General features: G+C 36.9%; 1 protein-coding gene across 1 annotated transcript in view; it reads right to left on the bottom strand.

Moving 5' to 3' along the window:
- The window catches only part of GRM5 (glutamate metabotropic receptor 5), a 196479-nt gene that overhangs the window by 79682 nt on the left and 91278 nt on the right, over positions 1 to 25519 (bottom strand). The window contains exon 2 of the mRNA XM_057373642.1: positions 19487 to 19736. Coding sequence (XP_057229625.1) covers positions 19487 to 19736 — 250 coding nt within the window. The remainder of the gene's footprint in view (positions 1 to 19486; positions 19737 to 25519) is intronic.

Below are 25519 nucleotides of genomic sequence, written 5' to 3'. Positions count from 1 at the left end.
AAGGTCTCTATTTGAATTTCAGAAAAGGAGATAAGTGTCAAAAATTTGGTTGAAATCATGTAAATGTTTAGAAATAAGTAACAATATATTCAAAATATTACATGTAGCTCTCCAAGCCCACACATATACATAAGCTGTTGCAAAAACGAATTGTCACATACATGAAACACTTTCTAATATCTTCTTGAACTATAACAGAAGTATAAAAAAATGAAGAAAATGTCATAAGCAATAAGCTATACTTAGAGAGAATTTTTGGGAAATAAATTCTAGAGCTGGGTGCACATGGTGGCCACTAAAAAGAAGCAAACATATGTAAATTTTTATTGCTTTTTCATGGAAAACAAGTTTTTTTTTGGATTAAAGCTACTAATAATTATGCAGCCATGTGGAAATGTATTTATTAATTTATTTTTTTTTACATACTTGCCTACTTCCTTTCTGAGACTCTAGGCAAATTAATACACACAGTTTTCATATTAATCAAATACCTGGCCTGAGATTCTGTCCCAAGACACACAGTAAAAAAGATCCACCATAGAAAATTMCAAAAATGTATTTAAAAATAAAACCTCTTTTTACTAGGATGGGTGTAACTCTGCTATATGAACCTCCTCCTCCTTTCTTTTTCTACTGTACACTATGATTGAGCATTCTTATGCACTTGGGTCCAAGCAGTATTTATTTTATTGCATGTTTTACATAACGCTCAGGAGAAAGGAAACTCTAAATTTCTCCTCTTGACCATGATGATAAATGACACTGTGCATCTATCAAATAATGCTATATTGAACTAAATTTATTATTGTTTTGCTGATTGTTGCAAATTGACAGGTCCTTTAAGGGAAGAGAAGAGGAACATTTTCAAGACAATAAAAGTAAAGTCAAACTTTAAACTTTAAAATTACTTGTAAAATCATCACGTGCAATTAAAACTGGCTTCTTGGATTCCTTCTATAAGTGATGAAATAAAAAGGAGTCTGTTTCAGGGAGGGGTAAATTGTCCTCCAGAAATATTTATCTTTTTGTATTTATCATAGATCAAAACTAATTTATCAGTTTGGGTCAGATAGCCAAATTTTAGCTGGCTAAAATTAGGTAAAATGGGTCCTGTCTCAAGGCATTCTTAGTGCCTTACRTACTTTTTCTAAGGGTCAGGGTTATGTTTTCATGTAAGACAAACAGTTCTAGTCTACAGGACATTGTCTTGGGTTGATTATATGATAACACTCTATTCCTATATTCTGTCTGCTTGTAYRCCCAAAATGTTCTGTGCCTTTAAATGTGACCCCCGAGAAGGGGCAGAGGKGGCTGGGAAGGCAGCRGGCAGTTAAAAGCCGGGGCTGCCGTGGGCTTTTTGGACCTCAGCTCGGTACTAAAGGGGTCCTGCTTGCAGCATGCAGGGGAGTTATGTTGTTGAGGTTTAGCTAGCTCCYATTTGTTATTTTGGGACAAGTCTCCCTGGACTGCTGTTCCTTTCTGCAACTCCTGTGATTTTCTGGAGTGGATCGGCAGGGTTGTGGTCCGAGAAGCAGGAGGCAAGTGCCGACCAGCCAGGCACTTTATATTGGTGACAAAAAATTATAATTTTTTTTTTTTCACATCAGAGGAAACATTTACTCTGTAACATTTTCCTCTGAAAACATTGTCTCAAACCGAGACAGACATTCACATATTATTGATTCAATGTTGACTAGACCTTTCCTTGATTGATTTACCTTGATTTAGGCCACAGATTTGATCAAAGAACTGAACCAGCCAGGGTCTATGGAAATTTTTTTTTGAGATCCTGTCCCAAGCTGCAGTTTGTCAGCACTGGCAGAGATGAAGTTTGTTAATGCCAGATTATAAATCTGAGCGTAAGCTAAAATATCTGCATAGTTAATGCATGTCAACCTCTGAAGCTTTAAAAAAAATCTTGAAAWCACTCAACTTGAAGGACATAGACATGCTTATACTGCCCAATTCCTTTTTGTAAAATTTCTACCAAGTGTAACAAACTTTTTTTTTGTCTATGCCACTAGTAGATAATGAAATATTGGGGAGGAGATCTTAGTAAGTAATTTCCAGCTGCCTCTGTTTCCTATTGAAATCTTACAAAATAACAGCAGTTAAAAAAAAAACCAAAAAAACCCGATACTGCAGCTCTTCTATATTGGTTCTTAAATAATCACAAGCTGAGCTGCACAATTCCATTGTCATCAAATGGTGTGTGGTATTGTCTTGCCATGAATACAAATGTTGTATCTTAAAAGCAACGGCTTTGCCTGGACCTGTTTCAAGTACTGAGGTTGATTTTAAACTCACATTTCTACAAAATTCGTGTGATGAGAAGTTTCTGGAAATTTTTAGTTTCAGCAGTACCTAATTCACRCCTTCATTCATGCGCAAGTGGGGAATGTATTTCAAGACACATCTCCTTTTCTCTTTGAGTAAAAGTGTTTGTCTTAACATAGGGCTTACTGCTCACCATCAGTGAAGATTTTTAGAAACATTCATAGTTATTTATTTTCTAGAAGTTACAGAAGAAAAATGACTCATGAAAATGGAAGTTATATATATATATATATATATATATATATTTAGATAGCGTTTGATGGTGTTTTTTCAAATCTGGTACTTCCAAGATGAATGGGCACATATTGAGATAATAAAAGAAAAGTGGTTTTTGGATTAAGTTTTAACTAATACAATGCATTTCGAGCCACTAGYACAATGTGGCTGTTTGGGGTTAACATATGGGTGGACACAAAAACTCCCTTACTTGTCCATTTTCAGTGTACTTCTTTGATGGAACGGGGATGGTGGGAATGGCCCAGAGGAATTCAGGAAGATTTCAATTCCTTCTATGGAAATTATTTTCAAAGCACATAAGTAGCTGATGATCTGATTAATCATCAAAGTATTTTTCTTGCTCCTCAACATCTCTGTTTCATTTTTCCTTTACATTTCRTTAATGTTTACATTCTTCTCAGTACATAACTAGTTTCTCCTGTCTTCCAATATATTATTATAGCAAGTCTTTCTCCATGTTTAGATAATATTTTTTCTAGCTCTTATCCATTAATTTAATTCTTCATCATATTGCATTCATTCTTGCACATCAGAAGCCATTATAYGTAAATATTTGGAGAATAACTAGTAGCAATGTAATTTGTCTGTATATTGACATGTAGCATCTGATCTCCCCATTATGTTTCTTTTTGATTTTTCTCTAWCAGTTTTGAGAGCAGAAATGAAAATTGAACTGCTATTTAATGACATTTACACATCTTATTAGTTTTATTTGYACTAGCTGAATTCACATTTTAAAGTTTGTAATTCATCTATATAAGTAATAGAAATTCTATTTTCTTACRAGGTATTAGGGGCAATATTTTGTAAGTAGTTATAAATCCATTGTCATAATTGCTTGTAGAATGAAATCTGACATTTTTTTTCCAAACAAAAAAAGGCCAGACTGGTCTGACTGGACATTTCCAAGGGGGAAGGAGAAGAAAATGCCTTTGGGTTCTTTTCCAGAAAGAGAAAATGTCACATGTATAACCAATCTAAAATGTTATTTATTATTGATTTTAACTCAGAGTGTTGTGAATAATCCATAGGCATAAAGAACAGCTCCTTGCAGAATCTGGACACTGAAGAGAAAATTAGTAGGAATTAAAATTGAGTGATTTCTTCTTTGGATATGCAAAGTCAAGTCATGATTTTAAGGTTTACCAGACTCTTCTGCAGTAGCAGGAACAAATGGCTTTGGGAATAGTTTAGATGGGCGTGGGCTCCTGTTTCTTCACTTGAAGGTGTTTAAACACATTTCAGCTTCAGACCATTAGAATGGCACTGAACTTGTGAGAATACATTCTTCCTGAGAGACCATCTTCATGCAGATTGGGACTGGAGAATTTACCCATTTGGCACATACAGCCAATGAGTTCATATACAACAGTTCCTGGTTATTAGGAAAATAATTTTCAGCTCTTAGGGAAAGTCCAACAGTGCATTTGAGTTAATGCATGAAGATACATTTTTCCCTCATTAAAAGTATGAGAAACCTTATTATAAGGTTGTTCAAAATATCCAGTCTCAGAGTCTAATATTAGCTGATTAAGTTGATTTCCCTCTACAGAGAACAGAGGGGATGATTTAGAGCAAGAACCAGAGAATTCCAAACCAAATGTTAAATAAACATCATGATACAGTAAACAGCATTCTATCTACTGTATCTTTCAAAGTTATTGGCTCATACTGATCTTGAAAGCTCTGTTTAGGACTCCTCATTTTTCTCCCAGWAAAACCCTGTGAATAGGACTGAAGAGAAATTGCATTTTTATCATTGAGAAGAGCATACCCACAGTAGTAATTTCAGAGTGATTGAACCCATGTGTCCAACACAATGGATGGAATGTCTCTGCCCCACCTGAAACCCAAAACTTCTATCTCTCAGATGTTCCAGGACCCAACACATCAGACATGGTCTCCCACATGAAGAGGTAACACCTGGGGCATCTGAAATGTGCTTGGAAGACCATGGCACAAAACCGAAATGCGTTGCAAACAAAATCAAGCGACTTTTCCCTTCCTGCTAATGCCCCAATGGCCCTGCAAAATCAACAGCCAGCCAAGAGTTTTGGTTCAGAACAAACACACTTCATTTCCCTTACAATGCTGCATCATGACTGCATAAAGCACTTGGGTATTTTTAACCCAGTGACTCTTTCATTRGGCTTTTCAGCCTGCTTGAAGCTTCTCTGTGTTGTGAGCTCCTTGGCATGCCAGCAGTTCAGCTGCCATAACAAAATGCACAATTTTGAAGAGCTTGTTTTCAAATTAGTGTCATCATGAGATATTCATTTGGAAAGTGCTTATTTAACATCTCACATAGATTTCCATGATAATTCCTAATTACTTGACTTATTGTTCCTACAGGATGATGGAGTCATAAGAGAGATGATGCAGATAAATGCAAAATCAAAGGGAAAAACATAAAAAATGAGGAAAAGCATAGAACACATGTATGTCTCTACTACCCAAGAATATCACTCTTGCCAGGATTACAAAATAGAAAAAAAAAAACAAAAAACCACTTTTATAATAGTTGGAACAAAAGATCTGATTGCTCCAACAAAACTTGTCCCTTAAGATCCACAGTCCAGGATCTTTTTTTAAACAAGGAATTTCTTGTCTCATTAGGACTTGAAAATGACCCCATTTTCCAACCAGAATCATAGAACCATAGAAACATTTGGGTTGGAAAATACCTTTAAAATCAAATACCTTTAAAATCAAAGAATCCAACCATTAACACAGCATTGCCAACTCCACCACTAAAACATGTCCACACCTGCAACTCTTCAATCCCTCCACCACTTCCCTGGCAAACTGTTCCAATGCTTGACAACCTTTTCTGCGAATAAATTTTTCTGAATAACTAATCTAAAACTTCCCAGATGCAACTGAGGGTTGGTTGATAGAATCATGCATACCATATGTGAGTTTATCAAATGTAAGGACCTTCTGTACACTTCTTGAAGTAGATCATGAATTTTATGCTTTATAAAACTGTCCTAATTTTGTCTGGGATACAGTTAATTTCCTTCTAAGTAACTGGTATAGTGCTGTGGTTTGGATTTTGTAGGAGAATAATGTTGAGAACACCCTGATGTTTTATTTTTTGCTGACTTGCAATTTTTGAAAATGATGTTTCAGATTAAATTTTCTCTCTGCACAGATAGGGAATGATTTCRTTATGCACTTCCTTGTACAGGGGATATTTAATAATCTCTGGATTAGTGTTGCTGAACATAAAGCTGGATGGAGGCATAACAGTAAAAAAAAATCACAGACCAGCTGTTAACAAAAGCCCAGTAATGAACAGGGTCAATTAAATGAGTTTGTTCAAAATAGTAACTTGAGTAATGTTCAGGATTGTCAGAGCTATCTACCTACAACACATTTTTGTAAAACATTGAAATTGAGCTGGGAATTAATGAATGACAAATTCCTCTTGCACACTTGGTATTAGTCTGGCATGGGACTCTAAGGCTTTGTAACAGGTTAGTCTTCCTAATCTGATGTTTGAAGAGAATATCATATAACAAAGGCAAGATGCATGGATGGTGCAAATCTGGGACTATCTCATAAACAAGGATTTTTCATTTCTAAAACATATTTTTTAGGTAAAGAGCAAGGCAAATACAACAAAATCAGGTTTATATGWTTGCATATTATTTAGTTCAAGGTAAAGATAATTCAAGGCTCTAGAGAATTTTCCTAATTCAGCATTAATTTTCCTAATTCAAAACCAGAATTTGCTTCCTATGCAGAAGAAAAGAATTTATTAAGATACTTGTTTCCATTCAATTGGTTTTTCCAATAACCATATCCACTGGAATACAAAATTCAATTTAGAAAACAATTTACTGTATCTTAATTAAATATCACAGACTGTTGGAACATTTATTTCTAAGATCTAATAACAAGATAGCCAATTAAGATGGTAATTCTGAAATAAAAGGCAAATTGTACCCTGTGATTTGCACAATGTCCCTGAGTATAGGAGTTGTTTATGTGAGGGYTGGCTGAGAGCAATCTCTGATTTACCTGCTGTCTCCAGAATGCTCAAACTCTTCCTGTCTTTTCAAGTGTGTGAGGGAGGATTTACTGGAAAAGGCTCAGATAGGGAGTAAATGGATTAAAATATTTTGAGGCCTGAAACCAATAGCTGGAAAGCTACTTAATTAGGAGTAGTGAGTAGAATCTATCATTAATATTACTTTAGAATTTAAGATTCATAGACACAATCCAGCAGTCTGCGATGTTCAGACCTTCACAGGAGTAGGCTACATAAAATACTGAGAAACAAAATCAGTAAAAGAGTAAAAACAACACAAAAATACATAAGGATAGGAGAATAAAAATCAGCAGTATCACGAGCTAATATGATATTGACTTTCTGCTCACTATTCTTTAGAAGGATTGTAGAGGACAATATCTAAACTGAGATTTAAAGGCGCATGAGACATTTGTGAATYTTGAGAGCAAGCATGTCCCAGCTGTAATAGGCTTCCAGGGCAAAAAGTGCTTTGCAGAAATCATCACTTCCTAAAATATTTATGGACAAAAGCATAGTTCATAAACATTACTCGTGAATTGCTCCTCACGACTTGATACAGAATAAGGTTAAAATTTCATTCTAAATTAATGTTTTTCTGGGATGAAAAAACACCCTCCAAAAGAGCCAGAGAGAAAATAAATGTTTATTGGTGATCCTTACAGCTAGTGTGTCTGATTTGAAAGTTCCTTAAAATGCCATAGTTAAATAAGTTCCATTAAAATAATTATGAGAACTACATTCCCAGTGTGATACAACCATAATATCTGAATCAAAGCAAGGGGAATACCCACCAAAAAAAAAAAAAAAAAAAAAAAAAAAAAAAAAATTAAAAAAAAAGCAAAATTTTCTACCTGCAAAGTTTTGTAAATTGTGATCAAAACCAACAAAATTTGTAAAACTCTAGAAAAATTCTTTAACTTCTTGGGTTTTTCCTTTTCAGTACATTGAAAGACCATATATTATTAGAGCTGATGCCTTTTCAATTCCTCTTCTATTAAGATAAGAGTTGCATTTTTTCCAAAGTGAATAAAGAAAAATCATTCATAATATAGGTTCAATAAAGCTTATGCAGCAAYGTCATCAAAGAATATTGATCAGCAAATTTCTTTAAATTATAATTTTTTTTTTTTTATTCAGATGAAGTTTCTGGTTCTTGACCACTGGTACAAATTATAAAAAGAAAAGCAGGTACAATCTTAGTTATTTTTTATAAAGTTCCTTTTCTAAAGACARCAGCTCAAAAAATATCCTTGCAGATAACCTGTGAGAGTCTAGAACTAAACTTGTAAGTCACTTACCTTCTTCTGATAGTAAATTCTCAGTTGTTCTAGGCATATAAAATTTTAGTATCACTGAATGAGGCTCTGGATTCTGTCTTAAATAGCCCTGAGGGAGAGGGTCACCATTAAAGCTATTATATGGAAGAGAGAGCTACCTTAGAAATTATTTTATAGTGTATCTATGCATTCACATTCACCTTGGTCTGTCTCTGAGAGCTCCCAACACTAAATCACCAGAAATGTCAGGATGCAATGTCCTCAGACAGAATCAGTGGAGCTGAAATCAAGGCCAGGAAACTAATTTCTTCCTTGAAATTTCTCACAAATAACTGTTCTACATTTCTGAAGTTTGTATCCTCCAGGACAGTCCTGGCTGGTAATTCCCAAACCTGGAAGGGTTTTCTGACACTAGTTCCTCAGTGTCAGGAGGAAACATTCAGTCTGTGTTTGGTAGGCTCAGCTGTCCCTTGGCACATCTAACTGATGGTTCTTTTTTAAGGTAAAAAGCAGACGGTGTCAGAACCTGCCTCTGAGCAGAGAGGAGGTGCAGAGGTGTAGAGGAATGTGAATTTGCTATGCCATTTCTGGGAAAAAAAATGGTTCAAGGTGAAGAATTTTCTTTCCTGTACATGAATAAGTTCCTACCCTGGAGTAGATTCCCACCATAGACCTACCCCTCTTTTAAAGAAGAATTGACTGTTAAATCTGTTCCCCACTYCACATCTGTCCACCCACCTGAAGAACACAGACATCTGTTTTCCCAAAAAGCCAACATTCCCATCTGAGAGGGAGATACAGTAGTGAAGATTTTATCTTCCCTGATTCTCAGCACACAATGGATATTTGGAGGCATTCCCCCAAATCCCCAACAGAGGACTATTTTGCTTATCTGGCTCTGAATCACAATTGTGTACAATGCCTACACCTCTCTACTGATTATTTGAGTGAGCCCAGACCAATTTAAGGCACTAGACTTAGTTAAGATTAATCCACCAGTGCTCTCAATTATAGCACTCAATCAGTGCTATAAAATGGTCAGATAAAAGCCTATTTAAATAAGGAATGAAATTATGATATAAAACCATTACTGGTTATTTTGAAGACTCCTTTTCTCTTATATGTATGACTCAAGGTTCAGACAGCATTCATCTCAGAGAAATTAAGAGTGTATAACCTGAGTTCAGGGTGGGGATCACTCTCACAGAAAGGCAACAGTCACTGCCTGCTATAAGAAAGCCACAGATAAAACCCAAAGACTGTTTCCTTGCCTGGGATCCATGTTCTGAGCCTGAGCACTTCAGAAGGATGATATTAATTTTCTACCTGTTGGCTGGAAACACCTTGACTGCCTTCCTGAGGGTAGGAATTTTTACACCTCCCAGCTGAATCATTTCAGTTGAACAAAATGCAGGCTCTGTGGTTCCTGCACTACTTCTTTATTGTATTTCTCCCGGTGCTCCTTTGGTCCTACGGTTTTCAGCTGGGAGGGAGGAGTTAATGCTTTGTTGGAGTTTGAATAATTTACTCTTCTGGTTACAAGAGCACAAGTAGAATGCAATAACAACCTGCCACAGAGCTCCTGGCTGACAGTAGGTGAAATTGGCATATTATGTTCAATGTAGTGCAAAATAAGGGGGCACATGATTAGAAGATACTAATTACCTTTACCAGGCTGTTGTACTGTGAGATTCCCCATGACAAGGACTTATGGAGTAGCAAGAAGTAATTAGATTTCTGACAGAGCAATTGCTGCACAAGTAATTAAGCTGTCTATTTTCTTATTCCTAGACAATATCATCTATATATATTATAATAAAAAGAAAAAAATGTGCACATAAAGGTTCTCAAAAATACAGCTAAGAGATGACAGCTTCAGAAGCAGTTCTATCCTTGATTTTTCTTTTTCAAGACCAAAACCAATTGTGTATTCAATTGTGTCTTTGTCTTAAAGCGATTTCAAGTAATGAGCAATCAACAAAACCAGCAAACAACATGCAGCTGTCATTTTGGTTTCTGGACATTCTCTTCAAGTTTCTGACTRTTTATATAAATATCTGGGGTCAAATCAAGCAACTAAGTAACACATTTTTGGTATAATTTTTGCTGAAAGCCCCATAAGATCTGTATTAAGTGTAAAACTAACATCAACCACTCTATTTTGTGACWGTCATCGTCCTCAACATATTGCTGAGTTGATACTACATTATAGTGTAGTTTTCATAGCATCAGAAATGCTCAGATAAAATTAGATTTTGGATGGTTAACATGCAATTTTTTTTTTTACTCAGGTAGCCTCCAGGTGATGCACATTTGGCTATGAAAAGTGAGCTGATTTAGCCAAGGCGTGAAACCTTTGAACACATGAAGAATTCCAGAAATTATTCAAACAGAAATATATTTAAATTATCTTGCTTTAACTCCTAGGATACAATGAATAATTTTCTTTTTGGTAAGCTTTGGTAGAACTATGTTAAAAATCAGCCAATCACATTTCAAAAGAGTCAGCATCCAAGATTAACACTGATTTGTACATACCAGTGCTTCAAGTCACAGAATGCTTAACAACATACCAGTTAAAATGTATTAAATCACCATGTTTTATAGCTATACATTTTCCCAGGATAGAGATGRTTTAGTTATTATAATTCAGTCAGTTTTCACCTCCCTTATTGTCATTAATCAACAGGAATTAAGATTGGACAGTATGATCCCTTAGCAAATACAGCTTTTATTTTATTAACTTTAATTTCATAATTAAAATAGCATTCCTTTAATTAATTCTCTTATTACAGGTTTCTAATATGAAAATGATCAACCAAATTCAGCTTTGGCCTTATTCCTTGAGAAAGTACATGGCTTTTTTATCTGGTCTTCTTGAAAGAAGTATATTTTTGCCAAGATTTGTCATGTCTTCTCTATGGACTAAATTCCACCAGAATGGGGTCTGTGAGTTTTGTTACTTCATTCACCTTTCCAGTCGCCTTCAGCCTTAACCCTGGAGAGACAGTGGCTTCACTAGAAACTATCAATTCAGCCACAGTGAGGGCGAAATGTGCTTCTGTGTGTGCTTTGTCACTTTAATAGAGTGACAGAAAAATTAATAATGCCACTAGTTTAGAAATCAGAAGTTTTCATTACTCCAAGTAATATTCTTCCATAATCATTCACCAGCGTTAGTGAGATGGGTTGATCTGTATRAATCTCTTCTGGGCAGGTAATGCTTTTATGTTCAGATCTTCTGGGTGTGTTAAGTACAACCTACTTGAAATCATCTCATTCACATTTGAAGTTGGAGAAAGAATGTGCCTGCCTTTCCCAATCCCACTGTTCTCTAATCAAAAATGGGTGAACGAGAACACAAGTGAAAGCAGTAGTGAAGCTGGGACAACTGAACAATTGCTGTCCAAGAGGTATTTTTCCCCTTTATCTGCCACACATTTTTGTACTGTTTACCTACACAAGGGATTTCTGTAACTAAAAAACTAAGACRTGAACAGGATTGATGGCAGGTTTGCCAAGAGAAGAGATAGTTCCTTGACACTGTGATCTGGAGCAGATGCTCTTTAGGACACAGCAACACGGAGCTGCAAACCCTTGGGTCTTCCCCTTTCACAAATGCCTGTTCTGTGTACCGACATGTGAGTATGGTTTGTGTGTGTGCGTTTAGGCTCTGGAATGATGCAGATAAAGAGAAGTTAGAAGTTAGTTAAAGAGTTAAAAAGAAATTGTGGAAAATATACCCACATGCTACAGAGAAAGACAACAGAAAGGAAACAGATCTTAAATGTTAACCATTACCTTACAGCAAACCTCTATTTGGCACAGTCTTATCCTTAAAGGACCAGTAACAGGATTTTTTTTTTTTTTTTTTTTTTTTTTTTTTTTTTTTTTTTTTTTTTTTTTTTTAATAAAGATCATTTTAGGCTCACTTAACTTCATTAATCAAAATTCTATAGCTTTTCTAAAGATCAGAAAATCTCAAGTATAGTGCTAATTTTCATCCTGTACCAACAACCTTTAAATTTTTCTATGAGGATATATTGGATCACATTTTTAATCTTAATTTTAATGTTTCAAAAAGTTATGTTTTATCATGTAGCCTGCAGAGAATTGTGGAATAATGATGCTGGGGTTTAAGATTTTTATTTATTTTTACCTCTTGAATTTACATTTTTGAGAAGAAAGCAGCTAATCTTTTCTCGAGCTTGAATAGAAAATGTTTTCATTGTTCCAAGGATGTTTTCAATTCCTTTTCTTAGCATTGGAAGAGTCTCTTTCATTCTCAAAATAGGCACACATCAGAAAATTCACTGCGATTGCTGCCTATCACTCTCAGAAGACATATTTGAAGAGAACAGTCTCAAGTCAACCACCCATAGACTTCTCCTATTCTGAATCTTAAAAAGCTGTGGGATAAAGTAGAGCTTCTAAGTCAAATATAAAATCAGAAGCGTGCAACTCTTGTGTGAGGCACCCACAAATGCACACAATTTCCCAGCAATTCCTCTGACTTGCTTTCATGCAGAGCTGCAAGAACAGGTCTGTTGGCAATACAGAGTTATTTTTGAGATTRCCTCATTGACTATTTTTCAACTGTGTAGGTCATCTCATGAATCTGTCATTTTGTAATGAAAATAAACCTTATATAATTCTTCAGGATTGTTTGACATCTCTTTTTCTGTCATTTGCCTCATGTCTCATTTCCAGTGGTATAATAGAGATCTCATGTTATTCCAAAGTGTAAAACACGTTTTCTGCTCATACTGAAAGTTGTCAAAGCAGAACAAGGGTAAGCATAGGTCTTCAAATATAAAAGTTGTAGTCTTAGAAACTGCTTCCTTTGTTCCCATGGATATGATAAAAATAATGGTCTTGAAAGAATTGTAGGTTTGACATTAGGAAGGGTATGAGGAGTAGTTAAATTGAGGGAGCAGTTGCCTGAGAAGGCTGTGCAATTTTTAAAATGATCTATCCAAAGATGGATCAAGCTCAAGTTGGTAGAGGTGAACCATGAAGAGGTAAAAGACTTGAAGGATCTCCTGAATCATTGTCTTTTTCTACAGTGCTGAGGCAAAACTCAATCCAGACTAGCGCAGCTTCCTTCCCTTGGCTGTTAATGCCAACTGTGGGTGAGAAAGAGCAGATCCTTCAGGAAGTAAATAATTTAATTTGGCATACGTGAYTTGTGATGTCACAAAAAGGTCGGAGGGAAGGGATGCCATCCAGAGGGAATTTGACAAAGGAGGATCCCTGTGAAGACCAACAAGGCCAAGTGCAAGGGGCAATCCCAAGCACAGGAACAGACTGGGCAGAGAATGGATTGAGAGCAGCCTTGAGGAAAGGGACTTGGGGTTATTGGTGAATGAAAAGCTCAGCAATGTGAACTCCCAGCTCAGAAAGTCAAACCTGTCATGGGCTGCATCAAAAGAAGTATGGCAAGGATGCATGGAAACCATGCTGAGGGAAGGGATTCTGCCCCTCTACTCTGCTCTCCCGAGACCCTGGAGTGATGCTTCCAGCTCTGGGGTCTCAGCATAGAAGGATGTATTCCTGTGAGAGGGAGTCCTGAGGAGGGAGGGCCACAAAGATGACCACAAGGGCTTCCCTTACAAAGACACCAAGAATTCTCCAGGAGAACTTTGCTCCATCCTGGCCTGCTGTCATTTTTTGCCATTCATTTGCTGTTTACCACTTCCAGAAAAAGCACATTGGTTTGGGAGACCTTTGATCTGACCTGACAGAGTATTTTATAATGTTATGATTACAAATGTGTAGGAGGTGTGCTTACTTGCCAATGTGTAAACCTAAAAATTCTTCATTGTTTGCTTGATGCCATGTTAAACATGCCTCCCCTACTGTCCCAAGAAATACATATAATTCCTGAAAGATCAAAACGAAGACTTTCATCCAAATACACGTAGAGCTTACTCCCATCCCCCACTACCTGGTCTACATTAGTGACTGTGAAATTGGACTGCAAGGTGCAATATTTATTAGAAACGGGTCAGATATATTTCAAGGAAAAAAAGTACCTGATTTTAAAGGCATGCAAGAAAGTTTAAAAAAATCAAGCAGGTTGATTTACTTTCAGAGTATATGTTTGCCTCACTTGTCTCCCTAAAATCCTCAAGCATAGCTTGTGGAGTCTGAACCACAAAAGGAAATTATGCTTTCTTCACTCATTATGCAYGCAGCCTTGACCAGCCACTTCACTGCTTCCATCTGCAGCAGGACAACATTGCTATTGATCATCCTGAGGCTCTCTGAGCATTGACGCTGCCACAAATGGAGAACACAAAGTTCCTGCTCAAAACCAAGTGGTTCTTTACCCTCCAGTCTGCTTTAGTTCTAAAGACTTTGTTTGGACACAGGAGGGAAGACCGCTTTCCACTTCCCTAATCTCTTTTACAGCTGTAGAAAAGCAAAACTTTGCTTTGCTGCTAAGTTTCTGGGGTTTTGGGGGTAGCAATGACTTGATGTTGCTATTTACAATGCATTTAATTACTTCRTATCCAATGATAGCTGCTTCCTTGGGCTACACATTGATGCCTAAAGAAGAGAACAGAGATAAATAAATGAGTGGGCAGCAGACAGTTTTCTTAGAGTAAACAACATTCAGGTGAGGCTGCACCAAACTCCTGCTATTGTGAATTGAAGAAAAGGGATCAGAGTGTTCATGCAGGCTGGGGTTGGACAATTGTACTCTGAAAGTACCTTTTCACCTGCTTATTTTGTCCCTGGAGGAGAGATCTGCACATTTATATTACATGTATCTTCCAMAGTTTTGTCAAAGGTTATGCAGGAAGAACTATTCTAGAGAGAAGATTTTGGTCTGATTAATACTTCCCCAAAGCAGCAGAAATAACCAAAAATGAATTTAAAGCATATTTCAGGTCGGCAAAATTTCATATCCTAATTGATTATGCAACAAMTTCTTCATCAGTAGGACTTGTACAAAGATAGAAGAAGGTATGTTAACACACACCACACTGCATACTTTCAGGAAGGAAATCACTACTTCCTCTGCAGTGAGATCTTTCTTCATCCAACAGACACTTTATAAAATCTCACAAAAGACTTCTTTTTAAACAATTGAAAAGATCTCATTTCCCTCAGATCATCTTGCTTTCATTTTCCTTCAGGTATAGTTGCCCTTTTTGGTTGTTAACCAGATTTTCTTCATATATATTGCTGAGTTTCCTATCAGCCAAATTACTTTGGGGACTTTCTGGAACCAATGCTTCTCCACATTTTATTCTCCCTCCTTATCCTCATCTCTACTACTTACCCTCTACTTATCTCATTTGCTGCAACATCTCTTAGAATCAATAACAATTTCCTCCAACCCATCTCCTCAGGAGCTGAGCAGATATCTTATTAGTAGATGTGATTTGTGAYAGAGAATGTCTGAGAATGAGCACTGCTTCAGTGGTCCTTCTGCCCTCCTGAGAGCCTCACTTGTGATCATCACGCTGCTACAAGTGGTGTCCTGCCCTTCCCCACCTTCGTCTGGACATGTTCTGCAGCCAAGGCATGCTTCAGAAGCACAGCCTGAGGCACCCCAAGGTGCAGACTTTCACATGTCCCAGAACAGAGTGAATCCTGAAAATGCAGGATGTGGTTCTACATCTTTGCAAGGACATTACAGCACATAGTCATCAAATCCTGTCTGTACTTCAAAGAAGATGGAAACTCTGTGGGATGCCCTGCAGCTCTGGATTTCCCATTCTTTTGCTATAGATATTGCAGCCAAGTCACGGTTTTATATTATTTCTGTAAACCTTTGACTGAGATAAGTATCTAAGAGCTGTGTAGAAATTAAATCAGACTGGAATTTTGACCATGTTTCTTTGGCTGACAGCTGAAAATCAGAGTAAGCACTAGAACCTAAGGACATATTTCCATCTCTGATAATTTTTTTAATCCATTTTGTCATTTAATGCAACAGAAAGTCTAGATAATCTTAATTAACACTTTTTTTTTAATCATATACAATAGTGAATACAGTAGTAAATCTGGCACACCATATGCATACATGAACATAAGAAGCAAATGGAAGTTTCAGTCATTTCCTGAAGATGAGTTCTGCCTATGGAATCTCATTTGGAACCTGGATACGTTGAGCAAGMCATTTTCATCTCTCTATACCTCTACTTTCTCTTTAGAATTATAGAATCATTAAGGTTGAAAAAGACCTTCAAGCTCATCATTAAACCATATCCCCAAGTGCCACATGAATACACATTTTGGACATTTCCAGAGACCATAATTTCACCGCTTTCCTGGGCAGCTTGCTTCAATCCCTGACCATTCCAACGCCCTTGTCCTTTYTCTTCTCCTCTCCTTTAGGTAAGAAAAATCTTACTGGATTACACTTGGAACTTCCTTTGCAAAAATTCTGTGTTTTACTCTTTAAGTTTGTACAATAATTGTTTTGTAATGATAAAAAAATCAGCCAGGGGAAGATTTCTTGTCTAGAGGTAAAAGGCACATAATGACTGCAATTGTGAACCTTAATGTTCTTCTACCCCAAAACAGAGTATATGTGTCCTGACTGCTTCTTGGTGACAACCCCCAACTGCTGTCACCAACACCRTGCCAAGTTCCAGCTCAAAAGTATTAGATGATATAAGATAAAATAATTCCAACGAGCAAACAAACAGTATAATTATTCAGAGCTGTGGTAGTGTTTTCTGAACCTGTTTTATTTAGGAAGTAATATTCAATACTCGTAATTTCTGTTGCAGCTAATGGTTTCTATTTTATTATGAAAAGTAATACTACCTAGCACTAAATTACTTAGTCATTCTGAGACATGTTTTGGAATCCCGGCAGATAAAAGGCATCAAACAAAATTATCATTGCAGAGAATTTTGTCCAACGATCAGAAACTAGGAGCCAAGAGGAGCAGGGTGAACATGAGCACACAACACGAAAGAACATTTCAACTTTTGGGTCTAAATATTACATAAAATGAGGAACAGCTGAAAATCATTTGCAATCAAGCTGATTTTACATTTATATGTAAATATAAATACAATTTATACAATTATATTCTCCATATACAATTAATTCTCCATAGTTCCTTCTGAAATCTGTTTCAGAGTTTTTCTGTTATTTAAATGAATTTATCTGTAAGGGTATCTCTTGGCATATGATCTGTGGATGACAGAAGCAGTGAGGACAAACAGGTGAAGCCWGGTGTCCATATGTCAATTAAGATGAAAAATGGTTAAGTTAAAATAACTTTTTTTCACATTTGAAAGTCAGCACACTCACCTTTATATCAGAGGTTATGTGTAATTCCTCAAGATGCATGAGGTAAATATTTGCTGAGCATTTAAAATATTTTCCACACATCAAAAAGCTCTGGAATGCTACAATCACTAATATGCCACCTTTTTATATCTGCCACAGGCAGACAATGCATTTGCAGAAACTGTAAAGTAGGTCAAAACTGAGTGTTTATTGAAAGATATATTTTTCCTCCCTTTGGGGATGTATAAGGTAATTTATGTGATATGCACTCTCCTTGTCCAATCCATTCTCTTTTTAACTGAGTATAAAACAGATGCTCTGAGAAATYCAGTTTCCAAAAATCCCAATATTCATACAAGGCTTCAGATTAAAAATATCAGGGCTGAATACAAAAAATGGAACAAAAAGGAAAGCTAAGAGGAAGCAGAAATGTTGATTTCTTGTGGTTTCCCATAAAGCTGCTGTGTGGCTTTGAGACTTCAGTTCTTTCTGTGCGTTTGGAAAGGAAACAAAATAATTCTCCACTTAACAAAACAAGAGGGAAGCATTTGTGGAGGAACAAAAAAGTTGTTCTTGTAAGCCCATTGCATTCCAGTGACAGGCACTTTCACTACACTGGGAMTGTCCTTTTATAACCTTCTCAGTTGAATGGGAAACCCAAAACAACTCCAGGATCAGATGATGAATGAAAGTATAAATCTTATCGTAGTCCATTTTCCTGCATAACTTTGCAAGAAAAATTAATTTCATGAGCCTTCTTTAATTTCAGATGTATCTCTTTCCCCTTAGAGCACTCTGAACCATCTGTTCTTCTCAGAATCTTTCCTACTGTCTTTTCCTCCTATAAATATTGGAGAAAAGGTCTCCAATATAATGTGCTTGTAAGAGGTCTGGGTTTGTACTGGTTTCACTTCCATCCCAGGTCAGTGCCTTACACTCTTCTCTACAGAACCATCCAACAAGCCTGGCTCTGGACCAACAGTTARATACTCCCAGACAACAAAGCCAAACAGTCAACCAAGAGAGCACACAGCACATCAACATCCTGGAAAATAAGAATTAAACCACTACAGGTACTCAAGCGATCACTGGACAATCATGTTATTGTCTTACATCCCATCTACATCAAGAAGACTTCTTGCAAGTTCCCTGTTTTTCCTTTTGCTTTTTTTTTTTTTTTTTTTTTTTTTTTTTTTTTTTTTTTGCCCCTGCCTCAAAGCCTAGAGATTTACCCATAGTGGAAGGAGAACATTTTTGCAAGAATGAACATTTTTATGGAACATAGCCACTCCACAACTTCCCACATCCTACACATGATTCTTGCTGCATGGCAGAAATGTAAAACACTGCTCTACTGACTAAGGGGCATATAACTCTACTGGCTGGGGACATATAACCTATGTCTGAGTAGCCACTTCTCAGCCATTATGTTGGAATCTCTGTTAATGAACAGAAAGAGTGGAAAAAAAATCCCTACGCTTTTCTTTTTCTTTCTTTCTTTCTTTCTAAATGCTTCCAGTTCATGCTACATTTTTCACAATTCAATTGTGTAGTGCTGCCACAGGCATGGATCCACCCAAAATTGTCTGGTAGAATTAAGGAGTTTTGTTTTAATTTGGAAGACTTTACAGTTTAGGCTTCTAAGAGATGCTATCACTTTCAATTTACTGAAGTCATATACTGAATAACATCTTTCTTATAATTACTCATGAAAGCTCCCACTGCAGCTAGAAAAAGGTATTTTTCAAAAAGCACCAAACAAAACAAACAAAAACCCCAAATGAAGCCTCAAAGCCTGTTTTCTCCAGAATTCGCTTTTTCTTTTAAGAGGTAATCTGAATTGCTCCACTCTTCTGCACAATGAGCAGTTCTTGAAGTCCTTGGTCCTGAAAGCCCTCAGTGGGTAAAACTGGTATCATTGAGCTAAGAGAAAGGATTACCTATATTTTTCTCTCAGGACAGTATCCACATCAACACGTTGGCTCAGGAAGAAAAGGTTATAGTTAACAAACTTTGTTTTGGGAAGTTCTATTTCAGGTACACCCAGAGGCCACATCAGCAATTCTTAACACCGAGTTACTCGAATGAGCCATAGCTTCAGGCTGTATATGCACATGACGCATTTTAAACTGCAGGGAACACAATGGCTGATACGGATCAAAGAKTTGTGCACCACCTTTCCCTTACTCAATGCTGTTCAGACTGACCAAGCAGACTTGTGTTTGCCTGGCATGTCATGAGAATGATGCATGTCTGTGTAGAGTTTGTATCACTCCAAACTCTTTTTTGCCCTGCTGGCTAACAAGGCTGTCTATGACTGCACAGTGTTACTCACCTGCCCAGCAGCAGAAACTCTCCAGCCAGWCCCAGGCGCCTCATGGCCATCAGGAGTCCTCTCACAGTCATGCCCTCGCAGAAGCAGGCCACCACTCTTGCCTTGGGCAGGTGGCTCCGAAGCTTTCTCAGCAGTTTGTCGAAGCTCTGYTCRCCAGCGTTGCTGTAGATCTTGTAGGAGTGTGCAATGCAGATCCCTTCCTTGGCTGCCATGTCTTTGAAAGCTTCCATCCCACTTTCGCCATAGTTTCCTAAACACACACACAAACACAAATGTGTGTATCAAAATCTGCAGCAGCTTTTCTTCCTTCAAKAACATCAGATATTTTAAAGAATATGTTACATATCTGTACAAAGATCACTGTACCAATCTTAACAATATTACTTTGACCTTTTAATTAACCCATTTTTCAAGACAAGATAAAAAAATTTTCCTAGAAAACTCACTTTTCTTCAGAAGTCTTCATCTCTGCTGAAACCAAAGGCTGTTGTTTACCTCACTACCTGTGAGGATCTAGTCCACAATGTATACAACAATGTGTGTGCAAATGGTAATCTCTTCTGGTTCTCTTAAGCTGATTAAATGTGGCCAAGTGGTCTGTGATTTATTACAGTAAATTAAAAAATATAGATGTTGAGAATAAACTTTTRGGTGTGATATTTTACATATATGCAAAAAACCTCCTCTTCACCTAATAATATCACCTAATTCCTAATAYTATCTGAAAAGCAGAGAGAGAGGCAAAGCTTATTTTGTTGGAGGAAAAACTTCTACTGGAGAATGAATGACAAAATTGAGGATAARCATTATAGGAATCACAAGAGCACAGATGAACTGAATGTGCTTTGGTGTTTTTTTCTGGTTTTGTTTTGTTTGTTGGGTTGATGAGGTTTTTTTGTTTGTTTTATTTTGTTTGGGTTTGTTTGTCTGGTTTGATTTATTTTGTTTGTTTGTTTTGAATTAAATTTCTACCTGCAGGAAAACTTCATGTTTTCTTTCAATCTCTTCTTTCTCTATGGGGATAAATTGGTAATAGATATTTACAGATAGATACTTTTTTTCTTTATTCTGTCTCACCACAGAAACTTTCTTCACTGCCAAGCCTACATGAAAGTCATAGTGCTTAAACAGTGAGTGTACTGATACCACTGACAGCCATCCTTACCAAGATTGTGTGKCTGGTTCCCCGTGCTCCTCCATCTGGCTGTTGAAATCTGTTTCATGTCTCATTTAAATAAGAAGGCCTCTGAGGCAGGAAATCTTTCTCAAAAATAATGTCTTAACCCCTCAGTAATATTCCACAGAAATACAGTCAGTCAATTAATTAATAAAACTGTGAGTGCTAAAGTGATGCTCTTGCAAGAAACTGCTGATCTTTCGCAAATTTTTTTGCTTTCAAATGGAATAATCTGTAAGAAAAATGCCCTCTCTTACCAGTAGAATTACAAGTACATAGGAGCACTGACAATGAAAATGTATGTGCAGCAGCAAGAATCAAACATGGATTTGGTCTGTCATCTGTTTTTTTTTTTTTTTTTTTTTTTTTTTTGCGACTATTTTGAACTTTATAATCATCCAACATTCAGCTTCCCCACCCGGGGAGTAATCCCTGTCACTCTGGTGCTACAGCTCAGAGGCTCTGTAACACTCAGCACTGAACATGGATGTAAAAACAGCCCTCAGTTTTAGGGTCTTACCATCCAAGTAGCCAAAAAAGGCAAAGAASCGAAGACAGGGAATAACATCTCACTTTAACATCAGAAATGAATCACTGAGACCTTGAGACTTCTAAATTCCAAATTGCACCCAGCAGAATGTCAAGCTGAATGCAGGTCTTTGTACCTAAAGGGACTTTCATTTTCCTTTTCTCATGRTTAGGCCTAATGAAAACTACATTACCATGCAAATTCTGCCTGGACAAAATGTCATTGGATTTTTACATTCAGCTGTTRCAGAGCTTCCTGGGAGTAGTAAATCAGATGTCCAGTGCATCCCTGTGATTCATGTCCTTAGGGCAAACTGTGTTTCCTGTGGTACGTGGACATCAAGTGATTCCCATGAGATGYTGAAACAGTTCAGCTAAAGATCAAAACCATGGTGTCTCATGAAATATGTATTATAGCTGCCAAAGTCAGCCTGAAGAAAAAATGGGTGTCAGTCATATTTAACTCYCAGCAGATCCTGAGGCCTTCTAAAATAAAATTAGGCTGTCTGATGTGAAACACAGTAATTTGTCTAAAATTATTCTCATTTAGGTCATTCTGGATCAACAYTAAATGTTCTGTTTCGCTTTTTCTAACAGAAAATAAAAAGTACAAGGAAACATTGTCAATATTTGCTATGGAAGATGAAAGTTTGATGAAAAACTGTTTTTCAATGTGTTGGTTTTGGTTATGGCAGTTAATTTTCTTCACTGGTTAGTACAGTGTTATATTTTGGATTTGTGCTGAAGACAGAGTTGGGAATACAAAGATGTTTTTWTTATTGCTGAGTAGGGTTTACTCAGAGCCAAGGCTTTTTCTGCTTTTCTGCTTTTCATGCTGCCACACTGGCGAGGAACTTAGGGGTGCTTCAGAGGTGGGGAGAAGACACAGCTCCCAAGGACAGGTGACCCCAACTGACCAAAGGGATATTCCAGACCATATGGCATCACACTCCGTGCATAAGGTGGGGGAAAGAAGGAGGAAGGGAGGATGTTTGAAGCGATGGTCTTCCCAAATCATCGTTAAACGTGATGGGGTCCTGCTCTCCTGGATATGGCTGAACACCTGTCTGGGCAGCGATKATTTCATTCCTTCTTTGCTTTCCTTGTGTGCATAGCTTTCACTTTACTTATTAAACTGTCTTTATCTTAAACCACTATTTCTYTAACATTTATTCTTCCAATTCTATCCCTGCTGGAGGGGGAGTCAGTAAATGGTTGTGTGGTGCTTCTCTGCTGGCTGGGGTTAAATAATTACACTCAAAGATATTGAAATTCTGAAGATTTCATCCTATGTCTAAAACCTCTCAGTGGAAAATTCCYAGCCAGGTCTAGGTGACTTACAGAATTGCATATCTCATATGTTCCAAATACTGCAGTCTTTGCTTGAAAGTGTTATAAGCATAGAAATTGTTATCCTGAGGTTTGCTATAAAGCTGAGAATAGGTTTAATTATAGTACTGAAAAATAGTAGGTCTTTCAGCGTGCATGAAGTTCATTAACTCTTTTCCAATCCAATAATGTCTGTTTTAGCACAAGCACCATGGTTTTATCTAGATGGGGAGATTTTATGAAACCATACAGAAAGTTATGTGTCATCCAGAATCATAGGAAACATGTTAAACTAGCAGAGGTACCTAGGAAAATGTTAGGTTCTTAACCTTTGGAAGAAAATACATCCTGGCAGTCCAAATCTGAGAGTGACTGAGTTCTCCAACTGGGAAAACTACAGCTCTATGAMATGAGCTCAAGGAAGATTTGATGGAAACAGAATGCAGCTTTGCTTCAAGACAATCATACAAATACACTAGTGGTGATCTTGCCTTGCTGATTAAACTCTGTGCAATTAATTATTCATAGTGAATTCTCCTGTTGTGCAAGTGGTTTGATGAGGTATGCATATCTAATTTGAGCTTTGCTGTGGGGATAATGAACACTCCTTGATGGAAAAAGAAAATCTTTTCTGTTAAATTTCTTTGCACCACATATTAGGATAAATTTCCTCTGGGCTCTCATTCTTTTCTGAATAAAACCTGTATGTGCATAAACACATGRAGGAATGGGAGTGGGAAAGAAGGCRAGGTAAATTTTATCACTTCCTTGWGGATAYGAGGTTCACAGGAAGAGGATTTCCCTGCTTTCCATGGAACTGGCCTCCTCGAGGACATGTTATTCTTTGGTATACCCATAGTAGTACTACAAAATGGCCACTGAAAGAGAAAGTTTCCAACAATGGGGCAGCTCTCACTCTTCAGCCAGGTTTATGACACAGGAAGAAGGAAGGGACTTCAGGAATTGCACAAATCCTATGCAGTTTGTAGTTCACTTCTAAGTGAAAATTAATTCAGAGCTCCTAAGACAGAAACAAACCAAAATTCTCCTCTGATTCCCCTGTGAAGAAAGTTGCCTACATCCTGTGTATTTATCTATGTAGCTATTTTKTTTCCACTTCTAAATTAAAGAAAATTCCTAAGGAAATGTTATACAGAAGCTAGGCATTGCTTTACTCTTGCTTGCAGCAGAAAGGACTTGGCAAACAGCAAAAGCTGGAGCCCAAGCATGGTCAATTTATATTCAGCTCCTCTTATCCCACCAAACTCCATCTCTATACCTATGTTTGGAATACARCACCTCTATGCTGCAACTGGTTCTGCTGGAGGAGGTATCACAGTTTTTAAGTGGTCGTTTTGAAACTTTGTGTTGGTGCTGTAATCAGAACTATTAGCAGTAGATGACTTTTGTAAATATGTCCTCTTGGCAACAACTGGCAGCTGAGTTTTTTACAATACTGGACTGAATCCTGCAGAATGTCTGGTCCTAAGCCCGGTCAAAAGCTACTCCCACACGTCTCTGAATGTTTTTTAAAAAAACCCAACAATTACATCATCATGGAAAAGACTTAACTCTGCTTCAGAGTTGGAATTTTGTTCAAAACTCAAGCATATGTGTCCCCACCTACAGTCTAACTGTAACAATCTGTTGGTTCCACTTCCCATGAATCAGTACYAGAAACTATTAAGAAGCTTAAAAAGAACAGATTGTGCTTTTTTTCCAGATGAAGCTTAATATAGTACAGCACATAATAATACTTCAGTCTGATAGAAAAGGGTCAGGCAAACTGCAGGCAGCTCTTACTTCCCCTCCTGCCCAGCAATTGAGCCAATTAAACTACCTAACCATAAACCATTAAGATCTTATGTGCATTACACAGTAAAACCAAGTTTTAATTCTTAGAATAATTAACAAAATGTACTGACATCTGCTGTATCACATTAAAGGTTATCAATAGGAGATGAAAACTCTCTATTGCCAAGAGGCAAAGTGAAGTACAKTTTCTCCTGCCCAGGAATTTTTGGTATGTCAGACAATGTTTTTTGAATAAAAGAGCTTTTTCTATCAATACATGTACTTGCAAATTGTTATAGTTGCTTGGTTCAAGAGAGCTTCAGTGACCATAGATAAACATCAATCTTTAGGACAGATTTAAGATGTAGGATTGCTTCTTGTAGTTCACAGTGAAAATTYACAAAGCAAAAGAAGAGGAGCCTCGAGTGAAACAGAAGAAATGCATTATGTCATTCATTAGGCTGGTAATAATCCTACCTGCCACAAAGCATATTTGTTTAAGCAGAAATGCTCTCATTATTTTTCTAGACAAGGAAGAGTGAACCAGAATAATATTCTATGCTGTATCTGAGTCACGGAAAAGAAGTCAAGTCAGGTTAAAATTTGCAGCATGTGCTTTGCAAGAAATAAAGGGAATACAGACCTTAATTTTCTACYGGTTTCCATTTGCACCAAAAGAATTACCTTTGCCAGGCATATTGAAAAAGAAGGTATAGGTTTGATATAATTTTGAAAATGCATGTGGGATTAATAAAGGATATTTACGAAGGCAACCTGTTGGTTAATTATCAGGATGATYTTCCCAAAATTGAGGATATGGGGGAATTTCTTAAATGGAAATATTACAGATGTCTTTGACTAATACAATTCAAATTAATCATGGAAAAACACCAAGAGTACCTTCTACTGCCTGCTAGATGTCCACATTTAACTCTTGTGACTATGAGTCTTTTAGAGTACCTTACTACTAAGAGGAGGGGCATAACTCAAGTCTATTGAGCAGCTGCAGCACCCACATGCCACTGATATGACATGAGCAAAATCACAGCCTTCTGTTTAGTTGTCTGCAAATAGAACAAGACAATGGAGTGTTATTCTATTCTAAAGGGGACAAACCAAATGAAATCAAAACACGTTTGCCTGAAATTCTGGAATTATCTATGTGTGTTAAAAAAAAAAAAAAAAAAAAAAAAAAAAAAACAAAA

Source organism: Malurus melanocephalus, unplaced genomic scaffold (assembly GCF_030028575.1).
Source record: "Malurus melanocephalus ecotype Western Australia unplaced genomic scaffold, MMel_1.1 scaffold_204, whole genome shotgun sequence".
Classification (NCBI taxonomy): domain Eukaryota; kingdom Metazoa; phylum Chordata; class Aves; order Passeriformes; family Maluridae; genus Malurus; species Malurus melanocephalus.
This window is presented reverse-complemented; position numbering and strand designations above follow the sequence as displayed.